This window comes from Somniosus microcephalus, unplaced genomic scaffold (assembly GCF_052327205.1).
Source record: "Somniosus microcephalus isolate GS21.2 unplaced genomic scaffold, FLI_Smic_1.0 unresolved_chr2, whole genome shotgun sequence".
In the NCBI taxonomy this organism is placed as follows: Eukaryota; Metazoa; Chordata; class Chondrichthyes; order Squaliformes; family Somniosidae; genus Somniosus; species Somniosus microcephalus.
In genome coordinates, this window is record NW_028225180.1 from 9,913,311 (window position 1) to 9,937,128 (window position 23,818).

General features: G+C 58.4%; 1 protein-coding gene across 8 annotated transcripts in view; it reads right to left on the reverse strand.

The window, feature by feature from the left end:
- ctnnd1 (catenin (cadherin-associated protein), delta 1) overlaps positions 1–23,818 on the reverse strand; it is a 126,682-nt gene that overhangs the window by 37,439 nt on the left and 65,425 nt on the right. For 6 of the 8 annotated variants that reach the window (XM_085975829.1, XM_085975831.1, XM_085975828.1 and 3 more), the window contains 6 exons: positions 16,882–16,959; positions 12,149–12,307; positions 8,908–9,452; positions 7,894–8,360; positions 6,736–6,919; positions 863–980 (listed from right to left, as the gene is read on the reverse strand). In XM_085975829.1, the coding sequence (XP_085831955.1) occupies positions 863–980; positions 6,736–6,919; positions 7,894–8,360; positions 8,908–9,452; positions 12,149–12,307; positions 16,882–16,959 (1,551 nt within the window). The remainder of the gene's footprint in view (positions 1–862; positions 981–6,735; positions 6,920–7,893; positions 8,361–8,907; positions 9,453–12,148; positions 12,308–16,881; positions 16,960–23,818) is intronic. The other 2 variants (XM_085975830.1, XM_085975833.1) reach the window with 2 other exon arrangements.

Here is a 23,818-nt window from a genome sequence, read left to right on the forward strand (position 1 = left end):
TCCGACAGTGCAGCACTCCCTCAGTACTGCCCCTCCGACAGTGCAGCACTCCCTCAGTACTGCCCCTCCGACACTGCCCACAGCAAAGTGGTTGACTCTTAACTGCCCTTGCCCTTGGACCTCACAATCTGCACATTTGTATCAAAATCGCTTCGAACGGTTCAAGGAGGAAATTGGACATCGCTGGCAAGGCCAGCATTTATTGCCCATCCCTAGTTGCCCTTGAGAAGGTGGTGGTGAGCCGCCTTCTTGAACCGCTGCAGTCCGTGTGGTGTAGGTGCTCCCACAGTGCTGTTAGGGAGGGATTTCCAGGATTTTGACCCAGCGACGATGAAGGATCGGCGATATATTTCCAAGTCAGGATGGTGTGTGACTTGGAGGGGAACTTGGAGGTGGTGGTGTTCCCATGCGCCTGCTGCCCTTCTCCTTCTAGGTGGAAGAGGTCGCGGGTTTGGGAGGTACTGCCGAAGAAGCCTTGGCGAGTTGCTGCAGTGCATCTTGTAGATGGTCCACACTGCAGCCACGGTGCGCCGGTGGTGGAGGGAGTGAATGTTTAAGGTGGTGGATGGGGTGCCAATAAAGTGGGCTGCTTTGTCCTGGATGGTGTCGAGCTTCTTGAGTGTTGTTGGAGCTGCACTCATCCAGGCAAGTGGGGAGTATTCCATCACACTCCTGACTTGTGCCTTGTAGATGGTGGAAAGGCTTTGGGGAGTCAGGAGGTGAGACACTCGCCGCAGAATACCCAGCCTCTGGCCTGCTCTTGTAGCCACAGTATTTATGTGGCTGGTCCAGTTAAGTTTCTGGTCAATGGTGACCCCCAGGATTTAAGATGATTCACTGAGCTTAACCCAGGCGCCGTTACCTTGCTGTCCACGTCCTTCTGGTTTATCTCGGACTGGACGATGTGCATGAGGGCGTCGACCAGCCCACTGCACTCTCGCAGCTTCTGCCGCGCTTCCTTCTTCTCCGAGCTCACGTTCCTGGGAACCAAACAACAGACGTCAGAGAGAATGGTGACTCTAACTGTATTTGGGGGGCGCACGGTCCCTTTGAGGCGCGATGCTTAACATTGGAGAAGCCGGTCCCGGCGCTGTGTGTGGGGAGAGTGACTGAACACCGTGACCCCCGGGGACAGTGACCCCACCCCCTGACCCCCCGGGGAGAGTGTCTGAACACCCTGACCCCCGGGGAGAGTGACCCCACCCCCTGACCCCCGGGGAGAGTGACCCCACCCCCTGACCCCCGGGGAGAGTGACCCCACCCCCTGACCCCCGGGGAGAGTGACCCCACCCCCTGACCCCCGGGGAGAGTGACCCCACCCCCCTGACCCCCGGGGAGAGTGACCCCACCCACTGACCCCCGGGGAGAGTGTCTGAACACCCTGACCCCCGGGGAGAGTGACCCCACCCACTGACCCCCGGGGAGAGTGTCTGAACACCGTGACCCCCGGGGAGAGTGACCCCACCCCCTGACCCCCGGGAGAGTGTCTGAACACCCTGACCCCCGGGGAGAGTGACCCCACCCCCTGACCCCCGGGGAGAGTGACCCCACCCCCTGACCCCCGGGGAGAGTGACCCCACCCCCTGACCCCCGGGGAGAGTGACCCCACCCCCTGACCCCCGGGGAGAGTGACCCCACCCACTGACCCCCGGGGAGAGTGTCTGAACACCCTGACCCCCGGGGAGAGTGACCCCACCCACTGACCCCCGGGGAGAGTGTCTGAACACCGTGACCCCCGGGGAGAGTGACCCCACCCCCTGACCCCCGGGATTGTGACCCCACCCCCTGACCCCCCGGGAGAGTGACCCCACCCCCTGACCCCCGGGGAGAGTGACCCCACCCCCTGACCCCCGGGGAGAGTGTCTGAACACCGTGACCCCCGGGGAGAGTGCCCCCACCCACTGACCCCCCGGGAGAGTGCCCCCACCCACTGACCCCCGGGGAGAGTGTCTGAACACCCTGACCCCCGGGAGAGTGACCCCCACCCCCTGACCCCCGGGGAGAGTGACCCCACCCCCTGACCCCCGGGGAGAGTGACCCCACCCCCTGACCCCTGGGGAGAGTGCCCCCACCCACTGACCCCCGGGGGAGAGTGCCCCCACCCACTGACCCCCGGGGAGAGTGCCCCCACCCCCTGACCCCCCGGGGAGAGTGCCCCACCCACTGACCCCCGGGGAGAGTGCCCCCCACCCACTGACCCCCGGGAGAGTGGCCCCACCCACTGACCCCCGGGGAGAGTGACCCCACCCACTGACCCCCGGGAGAGTGGCCCCACCCCCTGACCCCCCCGGGGAGAGTGGCCCCCACCCACTGACCCCCGGGAGAGTGCCCCACCCACTGACCCCGGGGAGAGTGCCCCCACCCACTGACCCCCGGGGAGAGTGCCCCCACCCACTGACCCCCGGGGAGAGTGACCCCACCCCCTGACCCCCGGGGAGAGTGGCCCCACCCACTGACCCCCGGGATTGTGACCCCACCCCTGACCCCCCGGGAGAGTGACCCCACCCCTGACCCCCCGGGAGAGTGACCCCACCCCCTGACCCCCGGGAGAGTGACCCCACCCCCTGACCCCTGGGGAGAGTGACCCCACCCCCTGACCCCCGGGGAGAGTGTCTGAACACCGTAACCCCGGGGAGAGTGCCCCCACCCACTGACCCCCGGGGAGAGTGCCCCCACCCACTGACCCCCCGGGGAGAGTGCCCCCACCCCCTGACCCCCCGGGAGAGTGCCCCCACCCACTGACCCCCGGGGAGAGTGCCCCCACCCACTGACCCCCGGGAGAGTGGCCCCACCCACTGACCCCCGGGGAGAGTGCCCCCACCCACTGACCCCCGGGGAGAGTGCCCCCACCCACTGACCCCCGGGGAGAGTGACCCCACCCCCTGACCCCCGGGGAGAGTGGCCCCACCCACTGACCCCCGGGATTGTGACCCCACCCCCTGACCCCCGGGAGAGTGGCCCCACCCCCTGACCCCCCGGGAGAGTGACCCCACCCCCTGACCCCCCGGGAGAGTGGCCCCACCCCCTGACCCCCCGGGAGAGTGACCCCACCCCCTGACCCCCGGGGAGAGTGACCCCACCCACTGACCTCCCGGGAGAGTGGCCCCACCCCCTGACCCCCCGGGAGAGTGGCCCCACCACTGACCCCGGGATTGTGACCCCACCCACTGACCCCCCGGGAGAGTGACCCCACCCCCTGACCCCCGGGAGAGTGACCCCACCACTGACCCCCGGGATTGTGACCCCACCCACTGACCCCCCGGGAGAGTGACCCCACCCACTGACCCCCCGGGAGAGTGACCCCACCCCCTGACCCCCCGGGAGAGTGACCCCACCCCCTGACCCCCGGGAGAGTGACCCCACCCCCTGACCCCCCCGGGAGAGTGGCCCCACCCCCTGACCCCCCGGGAGAGTGGCCCCACCCACTGACCCCCCGGGAGAGTGGCCCCACCCACTGACCCCCCGGGAGAGTGGCCCCACCCACTGACCCCCCGGGAGAGTGGCCCCACCCACTGACCCCCCGGGAGAGTGGCCCCACCCACTGACCCCCCGGGAGAGTGGCCCCACCCCCTGACCCCCCGGGAGAGTGACCCCACCCCCTGACCCCCCGGGAGAGTGGCCCCACCCACTGACCCCCCGGGAGAGTGGCCCCACCCCCTGACCCCCCGGGAGAGTGGCCCCACCCACTGACCCCCCGGGAGAGTGGCCCCACCCCCTGACCCCCCGGGAGAGTGACCCCACCCCCTGACCCCCCGGGAGAGTGACCCCACCCCCTGACCCCCCGGGAGAGTGACCCCACCCCCTGACCCCCCGGGAGAGTGACCCCACCCCCTGACCCCCCGGGAGAGTGGCCCCACCCACTGACCCCCCGGGAGAGTGACCCCACCCACTGACCCCCCGGGGAGAGTGACCCCACCCCCTGACCCCCGGGGAGAGTGTCTGAACACCGTGACCCCCGGGGAGAGTGACCCCACCCCCTGACCCCCCGGGAGAGTGACCCCACCCCCTGACCCCCCGGGAGAGTGACCCCACCCCCTGACCCCCCGGGGAGAGTGCCCCCACCCACTGACCCCCGGGATTGTGACCCCACCCACTGACCCCCGGGAGAGTGGCCCCACCCACTGACCCCCGGGATTGTGACCCCACCCACTGACCCCCGGGATTGTGACCCCACCCCCTGACCCCCCGGGAGAGTGACCCCACCCCCTGACCCCCCGGGGAGAGTGACCCCACCCACTGACCCCCGGGATTGTGACCCCACCCCCTGACCCCCCGGGAGAGTGACCCCACCCCCTGACCCCCCGGGAGAGTGGCCCCACCCACTGACCCCCGGGAGAGTGACCCCACCCCCTGACCCCCCGGGAGAGTGGCCCCACCCACTGACCCCCGGGATTGTGACCCCACCCCCTGACCCCCCGGGAGAGTGGCCCCACCCACTGACCCCCCGGGAGAGTGGCCCCACCCCCTGACCCCCCGGGAGAGTGGCCCCACCCCCTGACCCCCCGGGAGAGTGACCCCACCCCCTGACCCCCCGGGAGAGTGACCCCACCCACTGACCCCCCGGGAGAGTGACCCCACCCCCTGACCCCCCGGGAGAGTGACCCCACCCACTGACCCCCCGGGAGAGTGACCCCACCCCCTGACCCCCCGGGAGAGTGACCCCACCCACTGACCCCCCGGGGAGAGTGACCCCACCCCCTGACCCCCGGGGAGAGTGACCCCACCCCCTGACCCCCCGGGAGAGTGTCTGAACACCGTGACCCCCGGGGAGAGTGACCCCACCCCCTGACCCCCGGGGAGAGTGACCCCACCCCCTGACCCCCGGGGAGAGTGTCTGAACACCCTGACCCCCCGGGAGAGTGACCCCACCCCCTGACCCCCGGGGAGAGTGTCTGAACACCCTGACCCCCCGGGAGAGTGACCCCACCCCCTGACCCCCCGGGAGAGTGACCCCACCCACTGACCCCCGGGATTGTGACCCCACCCCCTGACCCCCCGGGAGAGTGACCCCACCCCCTGACCCCCGGGGAGAGTGACCCCACCCACTGACCCCCCGGGAGAGTGACCCCACCCCCTGACCCCCGGGAGAGTGACCCCACCCCCTGACCCCCCGGGAGAGTGACCCCACCCCCTGACCCCCCGGGAGAGTGACCCCACCCCCTGACCCCCCGGGAGAGTGGCCCCACCCACTGACCCCCCGGGGAGAGTGACCCCACCCCCTGACCCCCCGGGGAGAGTGACCCCACCCCCTGACCCCCGGGGAGAGTGACCCCACCCCCTGACCCCCCGGGAGAGTGGCCCCACCCCCTGACCCCCCGGGAGAGTGGCCCCACCCACTGACCCCCCGGGAGAGTGACCCCACCCCCTGACCCCCCGGGAGAGTGACCCCACCCCCTGACCCCCCGGGAGAGTGACCCCACCCCCTGACCCCCCGGGAGAGTGACCCCACCCACTGACCCCCGGGAGAGTGACCCCACCCACTGACCCCCCGGGAGAGTGAACCCACCCCCTGACCCCCCGGGAGAGTGGCCCCACCCACTGACCCCCGGGAGAGTGACCCCACCCCCTGACCCCCCGGGAGAGTGGCCCCACCCACTGACCCCCGGGAGAGTGGCCCCACCCACTGACCCCCGGGATTGTGACCCCACCCCCTGACCCCCCGGGAGAGTGGCCCCACCCACTGACCCCCCGGGAGAGTGGCCCCACCCACTGACCCCCCGGGAGAGTGACCCCACCCCCTGACCCCCCGGGAGAGTGACCCCACCCCCTGACCCCCCGGGAGAGTGACCCCACCCACTGACCCCCCGGGAGAGTGACCCCACCCACTGACCCCCCGGGAGAGTGACCCCACCCCCTGACCCCCCGGGAGAGTGACCCCACCCCCTGACCCCCCGGGAGAGTGGCCCCACCCACTGACCCCCCGGGAGAGTGACCCCACCCCCTGACCCCCCGGGAGAGTGGCCCCACCCACTGACCCCCGGGATTGTGACCCCACCCCCTGACCCCCCGGGAGAGTGACCCCACCCCCTGACCCCCCGGGAGAGTGACCCCACCCCCTGACCCCCCGGGAGAGTGGCCCCACCTCCTGACCCCCCGGGGAGTGTGTCTGAACACCGTGACCCCCGGGGAGAGTGACCCCACCCCCTGACCCCCCGGGGAGAGTGTCTGAACACCGTGATCCGCGGGGAGAGCGACTGAACACCGTGACCCCCCCGGGGAGAGTGACCCCACCCCCTGACCCCCCGGGAGAGTGTGACCCCACCCCCGGGGAGAGTGACCCCACCCCCGGGGAGAGTGACCCCACCCCCGGGGAGAGTGACCCCACTTCCTGACACCCCCCCCCCCCCCCCGGGTACAGTGACCCCTCCATGACCCCCGCGGCAAGAAGCATAGACAGAGAAACAGACTTGGGGATCGAGGCAGAGGTCAACCCACTGACCCTTCACCCCTCAGGTGACCTGGGGGGGGAGGGGCATCAAGCCCAGCCCCAGACAAAATGGGATTGTAGCCCCCCCCTCTCTCTTTCTCTGATAGCAGGAGACCTGGTCAGTGGGGTCAGACACTGACCTTTCACCACTCCAACACCTTTGACCTGGGGGGAGGGAGGTGTGTGGTCAACCCAGCCCCAGATAGAGAGGCTCCATTGATCTAGCGAACTTTCAGAAATCGCAGAGGGGGGGGGGGGGGGGGGGGAAGGAAAGGTTTGAAGGCCGGGCACCGCGCAACACACCGTACCTCAAGCAACCGGCCGTGTTGGTCAGCACTCCCTCCCACTCCACGTGCCGCGGCTTCGAGTCTTCGTTGGGCTCCTGCTCCCAGCCAGAGTGCGGGATGATCACCTCGTCGCAGAGGGCAGGCACTGCATTCTCCACTATCTCCATCTTCACCGCGTCGTGGGAGGAGAGGTTCCACAGCGTACCTGGATCAGAGAGAGGGGGGGGGTGGTGGGGGGAGAGAGAGAGAGAGAGAGAGAGAGAAAAGTCCGTCAGAGGGAACAAACACAGACACGGTGGCATAGTGGTTAGCGCTGTTGCCTCACAGCGCCAGGGACCCGGGTTCGAATCCGGCCTCGGGTGACTGTGCAAACTCCACACAGACATTCTCCCCGTGTTTGCGTGGGTTTCCTCCGGGTGCTCCGGTTTCCTCCCACAGTCCAAAGATGTGCGGGTTAGGTTGATTGGCTATGATAAAAATTGACCCTTAGTGTTAGGGGGATTAAATACGTGGGGTTACGGGGATAGGGTGGGATATGTGTTGGTGTAGGGGTTACGGGGATCGGGTGGGATATGTGTCGGTGCAGGCTCGTTGGGCCGAAATGGCCTCTATCTGCACTGTGGGGTTTCTGTGATTCTGTGACTTCCTCCCTCCCTACATTCTCGGCCAATTTCTCCTCTTCCCTTTCTTACTAGGAACATAATTATTAGCGGACACACTGTCAGGTAGAGGGAGCTCTACACTGTATCTAACCCATGCTGTACCTGCCCTGGGAGCGCTCGATGCTGACACTGGGTATAAAGTGGGGACACACTGTCAGGGTAATGTAGAGGGAGCTCTACACTGTATCTAACCCATGCTGTACCTGCCCTGGGAGCGCTCGATGCTGGCACTGGGTATAAAGTGGGGACACACTGTCAGGGTAATGTAGAGGGAGCTCTACACTGTATCTAACCCATGCTGTACCTGCCCTGGGAGCACTCGATGCTGACACTGGGTATAAAGTGGGGGATACACTGTCTCTCTCGCCCAGTCTATCTCTCCCTCCCCGCTCCTTCCCTCTGCCCTCTCGTCCCCCGCTTCACCTCCCTCCCTCCCGCCACCTCCCTCTCTCCACCTCCCTCCCCCCACCCCCTCCCTCCCTTCCTCTCATGCCCCCTCCCCCTCCCCCCAACGTACCCGTGATGACCTCGTTGAGGTCCATGTCGCGGGCTTTCCGCAGGAGCCGCACCAGGGAGGGGACGCCGTCACAGTTCTTGATGGCCTTCTTGTTGTCGTGGTCCCGGCCGTAGGAGATGTTCTTGAGGGCCCCGCAGGCCCCGTGGTGGACCTCCTTCTTGGGGTGGTCCAGGAGCTCCACCAGCACGGGGATGCCCTTCAGCCGCCGGACCTCGGTCTTCACCTTGTCGTTGCGGTAGCACAGGTGCTGCAGATAGGCGGCGGCGTTCAACTTGACCGCGTCCAGCTTGTAGTTGAGCATGGCGATGACCTCAGGCAGCTCGGGCTGGCGCCAGGCAGCCGGGTCCTTGCGGGCGCTCTGCAGGCTGGCCATGCTGCCCGCCCGCTCGGGCTGTGCCAGTGGGGCCCAGTAGAAGGCATCGTGCTCCGAGCGCATGTCGTCGGCCAACGGGTCGTCGAAGCTCCTGCTTTTGGAACGGCAACAGAGGCAGCGTTAGGTTTTCAGATCAGACCCTCCCTCCGCGAGTCCCCGCCCGCCCACGGCTCCCGGGAACCCCCAAACCAGAGGGATGATCTTCGATGGGAGAGTTAGGGTACTGGAGGGATGATCTTCGATGGGAGAGTTAGGGTACCAGAGGGATGATCTTCGATGGGAGAGTTAGGGTACTGGAGGGATGATCTTCGATGGGAGAGTTAGGGTACTGGAGGGATGATCTTCGATGGGAGAGTTAGGGTACCAGAGGGATGATCTTCGATGGGAGAGTTGGGGTACTAGAGGGATGATCTTCGATGGGAGATTTAGTGTACTGGATGGACGAGGCTTCGAACGGACAGTTAGTGTACGAGGGGGTGGGGCTAAAAGCGGGGGGACACTGTCAGGGTAATGTAGAGGGAGCTCTACACTGTATCGAACCCGTGCTGTACCTGCCCTGGGAGTGCTCGATGCTGACACTGGGTATAAAGTGGGGGACACACTGTCAGGGTAATGTAGAGGGAGCTCTAAACTGTATCTACCTCCGAAGGTATCTGGTGCGGAGGTCGGATGGAGTCGCTGACCGCTTGGCCGTAGAGTAGTCGTGCCCCAGGCCGTAATCGGGCTCGTCGAAGCCCACACTGCGCTGGTCGTCCTCCAGTCCGTAGGGCTCCGACATGAAGCGTTCCGGGTGCGACTGGTTGAGGTTGAAGTTGCTGCCCTGGCGCACCTGCGGCTGGGCCCCGTAGACGTCGAGCCGGCCGGGGGTGCGGTAGCCGTCGATGGCGGGCTGGTAGCGCTGGTCGATGCGGGTGCCGCGGGACAGGCTGCCATAGCCGTCCAGGCCGGGGTCCGGGTAGGCGATGCGCGGCGCCGGCGAGGGCCGGCCGTAGGCCTCTTGGTAGGAGTAGCCCCGCGGGACAGTGGAGCTGCCCTGGGGCGCCAGGTAGCCCTCGCCGTTGCTGCGGAACTTGCGGTCCAGGGTCTGGGTGTAGCCCCCCTGGATGGAGGAGCCATCCAACGAGAGCTGGTCGCCGGGCATCTCGTGCACCATCCGGGTGGTAACCGTCTTGATCACTTTCTTCACCTGGGGAAGGAAAAGTTCGAGATCAGCAGCTGGCCGCCATTTTATTTTTGTTTTTGTTAACCCATTCGGTCCCCAGGAGCCTCTAATTGCACCCCCACCTCCCATAACATCAGAAATAGCAGGAATAGGCCACTCGGCCCCTCGAGCCTGCTCCGCCATTCAATACGATCAGGGCTGATCTTGGGCTCAAAGCCACTTCCCTGCCCGCTCCCCAGAACCCTTCACTCCCTTATCTTGCAAAAATCTGTCCATCTCCACCTTAAATGTATTTAATGACCCAGCCTCCACGGCTCTCTGGGGCAGAGAATTCCACAGATTTACGACCCTCAGAGAGAAGAAATTCCTCCTCATCTCAGTTCTAAAAGGGCGACCCTTTATTCTGAGACTGTACCCCCGAGTTCTAGATTTCCCCACGAGGGGAAACATCCTCTCCGCATCTACCCTGTCGAGCCCCCTCAGTCTCTTATATGTTTCAATAAGATCGCCTCTCATTCTTCTAAATTCCAATGGGTATAGGCCCAACCTGCTCAACCTTTCTTCATAAGTCAACCCCCTCATCTCTGGAATTAACCCAGTGAATCGTCTCTGAACTGCCTCCTTAGTTTGGACCCCAAGGGTTAAACGACAAGGGATGACGTCAGAAACTAGGAGTAAAAACAGAAAATGCTGGACACACTCAGCACCCACTCAAATCCGGAGTAAAAAGCCAGTACCAGTAATGGTGACCCAGTAACTAGGGGAATCGAGGGATATGGAGATCGGGCAGGAAAGTGTTGAGGTCGATGATCTTATTGAATGGTGGAGCAGGCTCGAAGGGCCGTATGGCCGACTCCCGCTTATGTTCCTGCCAGATTGCCGTCGAAACCCATCTGCTTCACTAGAGTCATAACGGCACAGAAGGAGGCCATTCAGCCCATCGAGTCGGTGCCGGCTCTCTGTAGAACAATCCGGTCAGTCCCATTCCCCCGCTCTCTCCCCGTAGCCCCGCAAGTTTATTTCCCCCAAGTGCCCATCCAATCTCCCCTTGAAAACATCGAGTGTCTCCGCTTCCACCACTTCCGTCGGCAGCGAGTTCCAGGTCCTCACCACTCGCTGCGTAAAAAAAGTTTTTCTTCACATCCCCCCCGTATCTCTTGCCCAAAACCTTAAATCTGTGTCCCCTAGTCCTTGTACCATCAACTAGTGGGAACAGCCTTTCCCCGTCTAGCCTATCCAAACCCGTCATAATCTTGTACACCTCGATCAAATCACCCCTCAACCTCCTTTGCTCTAATGAAAACAAATCCAACTAATATCCTTCAGGGAAGGAAATCTGCCGTCCTTACCCGGGTCTGGCCTATATGTGACTCCAGACCCACAGCAATGTGGTCGACTCTTAACTGCCCGCTGACACGGCCGAGCGAGACGCTCAATTGTACCAGGCGGCTCACCACCACCTTCTCCAGGGCGATAAAGGCTGGTCTTGCCAGTGATGGCCACACCCCCAGAATGAATATCGAGGATCGCGAGGTTGATTCCTGGGAGGGCAGGACTGTCGTATGAGAAGAGATTGAGTAAACTAGGCCTGTATTCTCTTGAATTCAGAAGAATGAGAGGGGATCTCATTGAAGCATACAAAATTATTACAGGGCTTGATGGGGTGGATGCTGGGAGAATGTTTCCCTTGGCTGGGGAGTCTAGAACCAGGGGCCACAGCCTCAGGATAAAGGGTAGGCCATTCAGGACTGAGACGAGAAGAAATTTCTTCACACAGAGGGTGGTGAATCTTTGGGATTCTCTACCCCAGAGGGCTGTGGAGACTCAGTCATTGGGTATATTCAAAACAGAAGTCGATAGATTTCTGATTGTAAAGGCATCAAGGGATACGGCGATAGGGCCGGTGAATGGAGTTGAGGCAGAAGATCAGCCATGATCTCATTGAATGGCGGAGCAGGCTCGAGGGGCCGAATGGCCGACTCCTGCTCCTATTTCTTATATTTTTTATTAAAATGACAAGGAGAGATGGCACAAACTAGGAATAAAAACAGAAAATGCTGGAAACTCAGCAGGTCAGGCAACATCCGTGGAGAGAGAAACAGAGTTAACGGTTCAGGTCTGTGACCCTTCGTCAGAACTGGAAAAAGTTAGAGATGTAACAGGATTTAAGCAAGTACAGAATCGGGGACAGTGGGGAGAGGAGGAAAGAACAAAGGGGAAGGTCTGTGACCGGGTGGAAGGCGGGAGAGATTAAATCACTAAAGGGATGATGGGCCAAGACAAAAGGAGATGGTAATGGGACAAGTCGAGAAACAAAAGACGGGTCTAGAGGAGGTGTCAATGGGAACAGCAGAATCATCAACAGCTGCTGTCCGACAAAAATGGGGGCAGAGGTTATTGTCTGAAATTGTTGGACTCGACGTAGAGTTCAGAAGGCTGTAAAGTGTCTAATCGAAAGACGAGGTGCTGTTCCTCGAGCTTTGTTTGAACGGTATAGGGGGCAGAGGACAGAGGGGTCAAAGTGTGATTGGGACAGGGAATTAAACAAAACTACAGTGTATTCACTGGAATTCAGGAGGTTAAGGGGTGATTTGACCAGTTGACAAAACCTGTTACATCTCTCACTTCTTCCAGTTCTCTCTTTCTCTCTTTCAATAGCGATTGGTCTCTCTTCTCTCTGTCTCTCTCTCGCTCAATGGCGATCAGTCTCTCGCACTAACCGTGGTCTCGGTCCTGCGGGTAGTGCCGTCCTCCCCCATTTCCACGGAGATGACTGAGGCGGCGTGGTCGGGATCCTCCTCCACGGTCACCGTCTCCTCGATGTATGGGCTGGGCTCCTGCATCACGGTGGCAGCGGCGCTGTACTGGAGGTGGCGGTCCTGCAGGGGACAGCGCAGAGAGTCGCGGCGTCAGACGGCCCATTCACGGCAACAACCGAGCCCCCCACACACAGCAGGAAAGGCCCAGGCTCCATCCCCGGCCTGTGCTGAGTTAGTCTGATCTCACACCCGGTGTGGTACTGAGCCCCACACACACACACAGAGCAGGAAAGGCCCAGGCTCCATCCTCGGCCTGTGCGGAGTGAGCCTGATCTCACCTGGTGTGGTACTGAGCCCCACACACACAGAGCAGGAAAGGCCCAGGCTCCGTCCCCGGCCTGTGCTGAGTGAGCCTGATCTCACACCCGGTGTGGTACTGAGCCCCCCACACACACAGAGCAGGAAAGGCCCAGGCTCCATCCCCGGCCTGTGCTGAGTGAGCCTGATCTCACACCCGGTGTGGTACTGAGCCCCACACACACACACAGAGCAGGAAAGGCCCAGGCTCCATCCCCGGCCTGTGCGGAGTGAGCCTGATCTCACACCCGGTGTGGTACTGAGCCCCCACACACAGAGCAGGAAAGGCCCAGGCTCCATCCCCTGCCTTTGCTGAGTGAGCCTGATCTCACACCCGGTGTGGTACTGAGCCCCACACACACACAGAGCAGGAAAGGCCCAGGCTCCATCCCCGGCCTGTGCTGGGTGAGCTGACCTCACACCCGGTGTGATACTGAGCCCCACACACACACAGAGCAGGAAAGGCCCAGGCTCCATCCCCGGCCTGTGCTGGGTGAGCTGACCTCACACCCGGTGTGGTACTGAGCCCCACACACACACAGAGCAGGAAAGGCCCAGGCTCCATCCCCGGCCTGTGCTGAGTGAGCCTGATCTCACACCCGGTGTGGTACTGAGCCCCACACACAGAGCAGGAAAGGCCCAGGCTCCATCCCCGGCCTGTGCTGAGTGAGCCTGATCTCACACCCGGTGTGGTACTGAGCCCCACACACAGAGCAGGAAAGGCCCAGGCTCCATCCCCGGCCTGTCCCGAGCTAGCCGACCTCCCATGCGGGGCACAATTGGCCCTCAGTCTGGGTTAGGGAGGGTGAAAAATAAAAATGATACAAGCCAGTGTTCCCGATCACCGTCTTGTGATTCCCAGATGGGATGCATGTGCACGGACCTCACTGTGGCCTACCCACTCCCCCTCAGGCCGTTCCCACAGTGGGAATTCAAGAACTCCCATTCATACTGCCCCTTTCCCCACCTCAGGATGTCCCAGAGGGCTTCACAGACAAATAAAGTACTTCTGTTTTGAAGTATAGTCACTGTCGTAATGCAGGAAAACATAGCAGCCGGATTTCATGCACAGCAAGCTCCCACAAACAGCAATGTGTTACATTACATTACAGTTCAGAGAAGGTTTACTAGACTAATACCTGGAATGGGCGGGTTGTCCTATGAGGAAAGGTTGGACAGGCTAGGCTTGTATCCGCTGGAGTTTAGAAGAGTAAGAGGTGACTTGATTGAAACATAGAAGATCCTGAGGGGTCTGGACAGGGGGGATGTGGAGAGGATGTTTCCTCTTGTGGGAGAATCTAGAACTAGGGGTCACTGTTTAAAAATAAGGGGTCGCCCATTTAAGACAGAGATGAGGAGAAATTTCTTCTCACAAAGGGTCGTGAGTCTTTGGGACTCTCTTCCTCAGAGGGCCGTGGAAGCAGAGTCTGTGAATATCTTTAAGGCAGAGGTAGAGAGATTCTTGGTAAGCAAGGGGGTGAAAGGTTATCGGGGATAGGCGGGAATGTGGAGTAATCGGACCAGCCATGATCTTATTGAATGGCGGAGCAGGCTCGAGGGGCCGAGTGGCCGACTCCTGCTCCTAATTCGTATGTTCGTATGTACCACATACAGGAAACTTTGGTTTATCCGGAGGTTGTATGTCCGGAATACTCGATCTAACGGCAAAAATCAGGAGCCGTTTTCTGTAAGTTTTTTTTAGATCTCGTTCTTTTTTTTCCCCCCCAGTCAGCCACTGCAAGGTCTGTAGCTATAGCAACAGCTTCAGCTAGAGACGCTTGCAGCTGCAGCCGACTCTTTAGAAGCTGTTGCTAAGCAACAGTGTTTGTTGTCAGATACGGAGATGAAAACCTCCGTGTGCTTCAACATTAACTTTGTACGTCCGGCAGTTTTGATAGATCGGCAACACGCCGGTCCAGTCGGTGCCGGATATCACAAAGTTTCCTGTAATCTGCTTTTAAGTCATGTTGGTTGAGATTTACACACAGCAAAATCCCACAAGCAGCAAGTGATGTTGGTTGAGGGATAAATATTGGCCCCAGATTGAGTAGCCTAAGCCCATAGAGTTTAGAAGAGCGAGAAGTGATCTCATTGAAACATATAACGTTCTTAAAGGGCTTGACAGAGTTTCCCCCCAGGCTGGAGAGTCTAGATCACGGGGTCACAGTCTCAGAGTTGAGTGAGTGGGCAAATACATGGCAGATACAGTACAATGTGGATAAATGTAAAGTTATCCACTTCGGTAGGAAAAACAGAAAGGCAGAGTATTACTTAAATGGTGATAGATTGGGAAATGTTGATGGACAAAGGGACCTGGGTGTCCTTGTACACCAGTCACTGAAAGCAGACATGCAGGTGCAGCAAGCAGTTAGGAAGGCAAATGGTATGTTGGCCTTCGTTGCAAGAGGATTTGAGTACAGGAGCAAGGATGTCTTACTACAGTTATACAGGGCCTTGGTGAGACCACACCTGGAGTACTGTGTGCAGTTTTGGTCTCCTTACCTAAGAAAGGATATACTTGCCATAGAGGGAGTGCAGCGAAGGTTCACCAGACTGATTCCTGGGATGGCAGGACTGTCGTATGAGGAGAGATTGGGTCGACTAGGCCTGTATTCACGAGAGTTTAGAAGAATGAGAGGGGGCTCTCATTGAAACGTATAAAATTCTGACCGGGCTGGACAGACTGGATGCAGGGAGGATGTTTCCCCTGGCTGGGGGGGTCTAGAACGAGGGGGTCACAGTCTCAGGATACGGGGTAGGACATTTAGGGCTGAGATGAGGAGAAATTTCTTCACTCAGAGGGTGGTGAACCTGTGGAATTCTCTACCACAGAAGGCTGTGGAGGCCAAGTCATGGAATATATTTAAGAAGGAGATTGATAGATTTCTAGACACAAAAGGCATCGAGGGGTATGGGGAGAGAGCGGGAATATGGTATTGAGATAGAGGATCAGCCATGATCATATTGAATAGCAGAGCAGGCTCGAAGGGCCGAATGGCCGACTCCTGCTCCTATTTTTCTATATTTCTATACTGGATGATAACATAAGAACATATGAAATAGGAGCAGGAATAGGCCAGTTGGCCCTTCGAGCCTGCTCCGCCATTCAATGAGATCATGGCTGATCTTCTATCTCACCTCCACTTTCCTGCACTCTCCCCATATCCCGCGATTCCCTTAATAGTCAAAAATCTATCGATCTCTGTCTTGAATATACTCAACGAATACCAGATCAACTGATAGCAGAAATGCGAGGGTATCCCCATCAAGAAAGGATGGGTAGACCCTCACTTGAAAAGAGAAGGCTGAGGGGTGACCTAATAGGGGTCTTTAAAATCATGAAAGGTTTTGATAGAGCGGATAGAGAGAGAATGTTTCCACCTGTGGGGAAGAGCAGAACGGGAGGCCATCAATATAAGATAGTCACCAAGAAATCCAATAGGGAATTCAGGAGAAACTTCTTTACCCAGAGAGTGGTGAGAATGTGGAACTCGCTCCCACAGGGAGTGGTCGAGGTGAATAGTATCGATGCATTTAAGGGGAGGCTAGACAAGCATATGAGGGAGAAGGGAATAGAGGGTTACGCTGAGAGTTAGATGAGGAAAGACCGGAGGAGGCTCGAGTGGAGCATAAACACCGGCATGGACTGGTTGGGCCGAAATGCCTATTTCTGTGCCGTATATCCCACATAATCCTAATCCTTTCCTGCTTTGTGCGTGTGTGGGGCTCAGTACCACACCGGGTGTGAGATCAGGCTCACTCAGCACAGGCCGGAGATGGAGCCTGGGCCTTTCCTGCTCTGTGTGTGTGTGTGGGGCTCAGTACCACACCGGGTGTGAGATCAGCTCACTCAGCACAGGCCGGGGATGGAGCCTGGGCCTTTCCTGCTCTGTGTGTGTGGGGCTCAGTACCTCACCGGGTGTGAGATCAGGCTCACTCAGCACAGGCCGGGGATGGAGCCTGGGCCTTTCCTGCTCTGTGTGTGTGGGGCTCAGTACCACACCGGGTGTGAGATCAGCTCACTCAGCACAGGCCGGGGATGGAGCCTGGGCCTTTCCTGCTCCGTGTGTGTGTGGGGCTCAGTACCACACCGGGTGTGAGATCAGCTCACTCAGCACAGGCCGGGGATGGAGCCTGGGCCTTTCCTGCTCCGTGTGTGCGCGCGCGTGTTTGGGAATTTTCTATTTTAAATTCGAGAATGCTGAGTGAAAGATTAAGGCCAAGCCCCAGATTGTGGGGGGAGAGAGAGAGAGAGAGAGAGAGAGAGAGAGAGCGCGCCTCGGGGAGAAGTGAAGTCGGCAGGGAGGATAATTCGCGCGGGAGGCCTCGTCACCTACCTGTGGTCCTTTCACACGGGAGTCGGCTAACAGCAGTTGGTCGCTCTCAACATTGCCAGGTGATAGTCCGTTCTGCGTCTGGAGCCGATAAAAATAAGGAGAGAGAGAGTCTCGTCAGTGTTAACAGTGGAGGGGGGTGGGGAGAAACGACACACAGAATATCTCGCAGGGTTGAGTCCCATCTCCTCCTGAAGCCAATAATTCCCACTACCTCTACGCCCTGCCTGCCTACTTTCCCTTCCAGGATCTCACGAGTGTGTCAGAATATTTCACCGTGGACAAGCCAGATTCTGCCCTCGCCTTAGTTCAGTGCGCACACATACGACCCCACACACGCAGGCACAGAGGTGTTCGGGGTGGGTTATGCGGCATACAGGATAACACACAGGCCGAAATGTGCCACAGGGGAGGGTGGTATTGTGCCTTGGTGTCGTATCTGACCCCCGAGGTGAGCTTCCGAGACCAGATCCGCTCCTCTGCCGAGACCGCCTACTCCCACCTCCGTAACATCGCCCGCCTCGGCCCCCGCCTCGGCCCATCTGCTGCTGAAACCCTCGTTCCGTGCCCTTTGTTACCTCCGGATTCCCGACCATTCCGACACACTCCTGGCCGGCCTCCCATCTCCCACCCTCCGCAAACCTGAGCTCACCCAACTCGCACGGAGAATCGTTCACCCGTCGCACCCTCTCCCCGCAACCACCCCACCCCGGGCTCGCTGACCCACAGTGGCTTCTGGCACAGCAACATCTCGATTTTAAAATTCTCATTTTAGTTTTCTCATTCTAGTTGACGTGTCAGCCCAGTCTCAGTGGGTAGCAGTCTCGCCTCCGAGTCAGAAAGTTGTGGATTCAAATCCCACTCCAGAGACTCGAGCACAAAAATCCAGGCTGACACTCCCAGTGCAGTACTGAGGGAGCGCCGCACTGTCGGAGGGGCAGTACTGAGGGAGCGCCGCACTGTCGGAGGGGCAGTACTGAGGGAGCGCCGCACTGTCAGAGGGGCAGTACTGAGGGAGCGCCGCACTGTCGGAGGGGCAGTACTGAGGGAGCGCCGCACTGTCAGAGGGGCAGTACTGAGGGAGCGCCGCACTGTCGGAGGGGCAGTACTGAGGGAGCGCCGCACTGTCGGAGGGGCAGTACTGAGGGAGTGCTGCACTGTGGGAGGGGCAGTACTGAGGGAGCGCCGCACTGTCGGAGGGGCAGTACTGAGGGAGTGCTGCACTGTGGGAGGGGCAGTACTGAGGTAGCGCTGCACTGTGGGAGGGGCAGTACTGAGGTAGCGCTGCACTGTGGGAGGGGCAGTACTGAGGGAGCGCCGCACTGTCGGAGGGGCAGTACTGAGGGAGCGCCGCACTGTCGGAGGGGCAGTACTGAGGGAGCGCCGCACTGTCGGAGGGGCAGTACTGAGGGAGCGCCACACTGTCGGAGGGGCAGTACTGAGGGAGCGCCGCACTGTCGGAGGGGCAGTCTTTCGGATGAGACGCTAAACCTAGGACCCCATCTGCCCTCTCAGGTGCACGTTAAAGATCGCACGGCCACTATTTCGAAAAGCGGGGGGGTCGGGGGGGGAAAAAAGAGTTATCCCCGGTGTTCGGGGCCAATATACAGCCTTCAAATCACTTTAAAAAAAATAATAAATAAATAAATAAATAAATAATCTGGTCATCACATTGCTGTTTGTGGGAGCTTGCGGCGCAGAAATTGGCTGCCGCGTTTCCTACATTACAGCAGCGATTCCACTTCAAAAAAGTACTTCATTGGCTGCAAAGCGCTTTGGGACGTCCGGTGTTTGTGAAAGGCGCTATAGAAATTCAAGTCTTTATTTCCAAATCCTCACCCCCTCCCCCACCATCTCCACAACCCTCCGAGACCTCTGCGCATCCCCAAACTTTAATCGCGCCACCATTGGCGGCCATGACTTCAGCTGCCTAGGCTCGAAGCACTGGAATTCCCTCCCTAAACCTCTCCACCTCTCTCTCTCTCTCTCTCTCTCTCTCCTCCTTTAAGACGTTCCTTAAAACCTACCACTTTGACCAAGCTTTGTACTAATATCTCCTGAAGTGGCTCGGTGTCAAATTGTGTTCGACAATCGCTCCTGTGAAGCGCCTTGGGATGTTTTACAACATTAAAGGCGTTATATAAATGCAGGTGGTTGTTGTGGGAGTGTGTCACACCGAGCGGTCCGGGTGGGTTATGTTGTACGAGTGCAAGAATAATTCTGGGGGAAAAAATTCAGTATCGCCCCCGTTTGAGGCGCTAATATCGGCCGGGCGCAAAGTTTAGCGCCCGGCGCTAATTAGCGCCTCCGACTGCAAAATTCGCCTCTATCGCCCCCTGGAGGTGATTTGAGCGCTAAATCAGGCGCTACACACCGTTCAAGGCGCTAACGCCAGGGAGCGAGGCGCTACCTCAGAGCGCTGCCAGTTACCATGGAAGCCAGACAGACTGGTGCCGTCCAGTTCTGAAAGGGGAGGATGGATCCATCTTGCTGGCCAGTCACTCCCTGCAGCCTTGAATCTCGGCCTGGAGAGACCTCGAAAGTAATTGTGTTGGAAGCACTAATGGACAGGCCCAGGGAAAGAGCTCGGTGCTTAGCAACCTCAAAAGTGGTGCCGAGGGCCAAAACTCCTCCTCTCTCTTAGAACACCTCGAGTCTCTTCGCCGGGAGCAAGCGGAGGCCAAGCGCAAGTCAACCCGAGCACCCCAACCCACCCGCCCCTTCAACCACCGTCTGCCCCACCTGTGACAGAGACTGTAGGTCCCGCATTGGACTCATCAGTCACCTGAGAACTCAGCATTAATGCGGAAGCAAGTCATCCTCGGTTCCGAGGGACTGCCCAAGACAAAACTCCTTAGGACAGCGTTAAGATAGGCAGGACACGCCCGCCTTTAAACAGCGCTTCCCCCAAGCCCCTTCCCGGCTTGACAACGATCCCCTCTACCCATCGCTCCTAGCGGCAGACGCTAAGGCAGAGGGGGCGTCACTCAATATCCGGTCCGGGGCGTTGCACGCTTGACTTGACATAACGATCTGTGGGCGCGGGAGATCGTGGCAGTAGTGTTTAGCGCCGCCGCAAAACGGACTGGTCAATTTCGCGAGCGGCACTAAAATCGCCACGCTCGGGCGCCAAGTTCCAAGCGCCCCCCCCCCAGAGGCACTATTGGGAGGGGCCAAACCACCGAATTTCTCGCCCTTTGCCCTGCCCAAATATAAAGGAATTCCTCCCTGATCTGACAACTAGTCAAATCTACGGAGAGCAGATTGTGTCAGTGACGATATTTATTCCACTTCAACCAACACCGCCAAAAACAGATCAACTGGGCATATACCAAACTGGATTGCCGCGTTCTGGCTAGAAGACGCTTTTCATTTCACATGGGAGAGTAATTCATTGGCTGCGAGGCTTCCTTGGGACATGAAAAGTGGCCAAATGTTCACGTTTCGACCGACAACCCACCCCACCCTCCCACCCCGCAAATGGGTCACCTGTCTCACGTACCGTTCGCGAGCTCGTGCTGTGCTTGCAAGATGGCTGCCGCGTTTGCGCGCGCACACACGCACACCACAGTCACTGCGCTTCGGTAAATAAAACGATGATTGGGGAATTGCTCTGAAATGCTTCCGTGCCAAGTGATGAAGCCGAGGGCCTCCCTCCTGTCTCAGGTGGGCGTAAAAGATTCCCTCGGCCACTATTGGAAGAGGCGCAGGGGGAGTTCTCCCCATGAAGATTCACCAGACTGATACCTGGGCTGGCAGGAATGACGTACAAGGAGAGATTGGGTCGATTGGGCTTATACTCGCTGGAGTTTAGAAGAATGAGAGGGGATCTCACTGAAACTTATAAAATTCTAACAGGACTAGACAGACTAGATGCAGGAAGGATGTTCCCGATGGTCGGGGAGTCCAGAACCAGGGGTCACAGTCTGAGGATAAGCGGTAAACCATTTAGGACTGAGATGAGGAGGAATTTCTTCACCCAGACAGTGGTGAACCTGTGGAATTCTCTACCACAGAAGGCAGTAGAGGCCAATTCATTAAATATATTCAAGAAGGAGTTAGATATATTTCTTAAGGCTAAAGGGATCAAGGGATATGGGGAGAAGGCAGGGACAGGGTACTGAATTTGGATGATCAGCCACGATCTCATTGAATGGCGGCACAGGCTTGAGGGGCCGAATGGCCTACTCCTGCTCCGATCTTCTATGTTTCTATATCCTGGGGCCTCAATATTTATATCCCTCAACCAACATCATATTGGGGGAAAAAAAAAAACACAAATTATCTGAGCATTTATCTCATTGCTGTTCGTGGGAGCTTGCTGTGCACACATTGTCGTCATGTAGGGAAACGCGGCAGCCACTGACTACACTTCAAAAAGAAGATGGCAGTGAAGTGCTTTGAGACGTCCTGAGGTTGTGAAAAGCGCTGTATACATGGGAGTATTTTGTTTCTTGAGCGATGAAGAATCATTAGCACAGAATCGCACGGAAGGAGTTAACACACCGCCACTTCCAAACGCACAGTCTTAATGCATAGGCTGTGCAAATGTGGCGGGGTCGGGGAGGTCAATCCCAATCTGTTCTCACCCAGTGCGCCCTTTCAAACTCGTGTGGCTTTTGCTGGATATCGATCAGGATCAGGAACGCTGGCCCCATTACTTCCCCCACCCCCCCAATCTCAGGGGACACTGAGGCAGATTGACGCTCCTCTACTACCCATGCGCCAGCTCACACCGCAAATAAAACCTGGGTCCTTGGTGGCTCACTCATTTGGGATTGTGTTCAATGGGATTGTGTACAATGGGAGTGAACAGGAAGGGGCTTGGGTCCATTGGGATTGTGTACAATGGGAGTGAATGGGAAGGGGTTGGTCCATTGGGATTGTGTAGAATGGGAATGAATGGGAAGGGGCTTGGGTCCATTGGGATTGTGTACAATGGGAGTGGACGGGAAGGGGTTTGGGTCCATTGGGATTGTGTACAATGGGAGTGAATGGGAAGGGGTTGGTCCATTGGAATTCTGTACAATGGGAGTGAATGGGAAGGGGTTTGGGTCCATTGGGATTGTGTAGAATGGGAGTGAATGGGAAGGGGTTGGTCCATTGGAATTCTGTACAATGGGAGTGAACGGGAAGGGGCTTGGGTCCATTGGAATTCTGTACAATGGGAGTGAATGGGAAGGGGTTTGGGTCCATTGGGATTGTGTACAATGGGAGTGAATGGGAAGGGGTTGGTCCATTGGAATTCTGTACAATGGGAGTGAATGGGAAGGGGTTTGGGTCCATTGGGATTGTGTACAATGGGAGTGAATGGGACGGGGTTGGTCCATTGGGATTGTGTACAATGGGAGTGAATGGGAAGGGGTTGGTCCATTGGAATTCTGTACAATGGGAGTGAATGGGAAGGGGTTTGGGTCCATTGGGATTGTGTACAATGGGAGTGAATGGGAAGGGGTTTGGGTCCATTGGGATTCTGTAGAATGGGACTGAATGGGAAGTGGTTTGGTCCATTGGGATTCTGTACAATGGGAGTGAATGGGAAGAGGTGTGGGCCCATTGGGATTCTGTGCAATGGGAGTGAACGGGAAGGGGTTTGGGTCCATTGGGATTGTGTACCATGGGAATGAGTGGGAAGGGGCTTGGGTCCATTGGGATTGTGTACCATGGGAATGAGTGGGAAGGGGTCGGGACCATTGCAATTGCATTGAAACGTTTGAGAGACAAACAAATATTTGATCTCTGAACAAATTAGCCTCCAGCGTGTCTATGCAGCAGGTACTGCGATTGCACTGAAAGGCAGCATCCTTACTCAGTGATCAGCATCCTGGAGGCCCATGGTAATCACAGAAAGACCTTACTTTGTGCATCACCTTCTCCCGCCAGTTTGCTGCTCAGAGTATAGTTCACTCTTTGTGCAGCACAGGGCAAAGTGCTGTTTACCGAGCAGTTAATCAGTAACTATACCAGAAAGAGGAATGTTAAAGCGCTGAGATATTAGTCACGACAAGTTTGGTAATTACAGCCTAACACAAGAGACTCAACACACCCAGCCCCGCCCTTCCACACAATCCCAATGGACCAAACCCCTTCCCATTCACTCCCATTGCACACAATCCCAATGGACCAAACCCCTTCCCATTCACTCCCATTGCACACAATCCCAATGGACCAAACCCCTTCCCATTCACTCCCATTGCACACAATCCCAATGGACCAAACCCCTTCCCATTCACTCCCATTGTACAGAATTCCAATGGACCAAACCCCTTCCCATTCACTCCCATTGTACACAATCCCAATGGACCAAACCCCTTCCCATTCACTCCCATTGCACACAATCCCAATGGACCAAACCCCTTCCCATTCACTCCCATTGCACACAATCCCAATGGACCAAACCCCTTCCCATTCACTCCCATTGTACACAATCCCAATGGACCAAACCCCTTCCCATTCACTCCCATTGCACACAATCCCAATGGACCAAACCCCTTCCCATTCACTCCCATTGCACACAATCCCAATGGACCAAACCCCTTCCCATTCACTCCCATTGCACACAATCCCAATGGACCAAACCCCTTCCCATTCACTCCCATTGTACACAATCCCAATGGACCAAACCCCTTCCCATTCACTCCCATTGCACACAATCCCAATGGACCAAACCCCTTCCCATTCACTCCCATTGTACACAATCCCAATGGACCAAACCCCTTCCCATTCACTCCCATTGCACACAATCCCAATGGACCCAAACCCCCTCCCATTCACTCCCATTGTACACAATCCCAATGGACCAATCCCCTTCACTCCCATTGCACACAATCCCAATGGACCCAAACCCCTTCCCATTCACTCCCATTGCACACAATCCCAATGGACCCAAACCCCTTCCCATTCACTCCCATTGCACACAATCCCAATGGACCAAACCCCC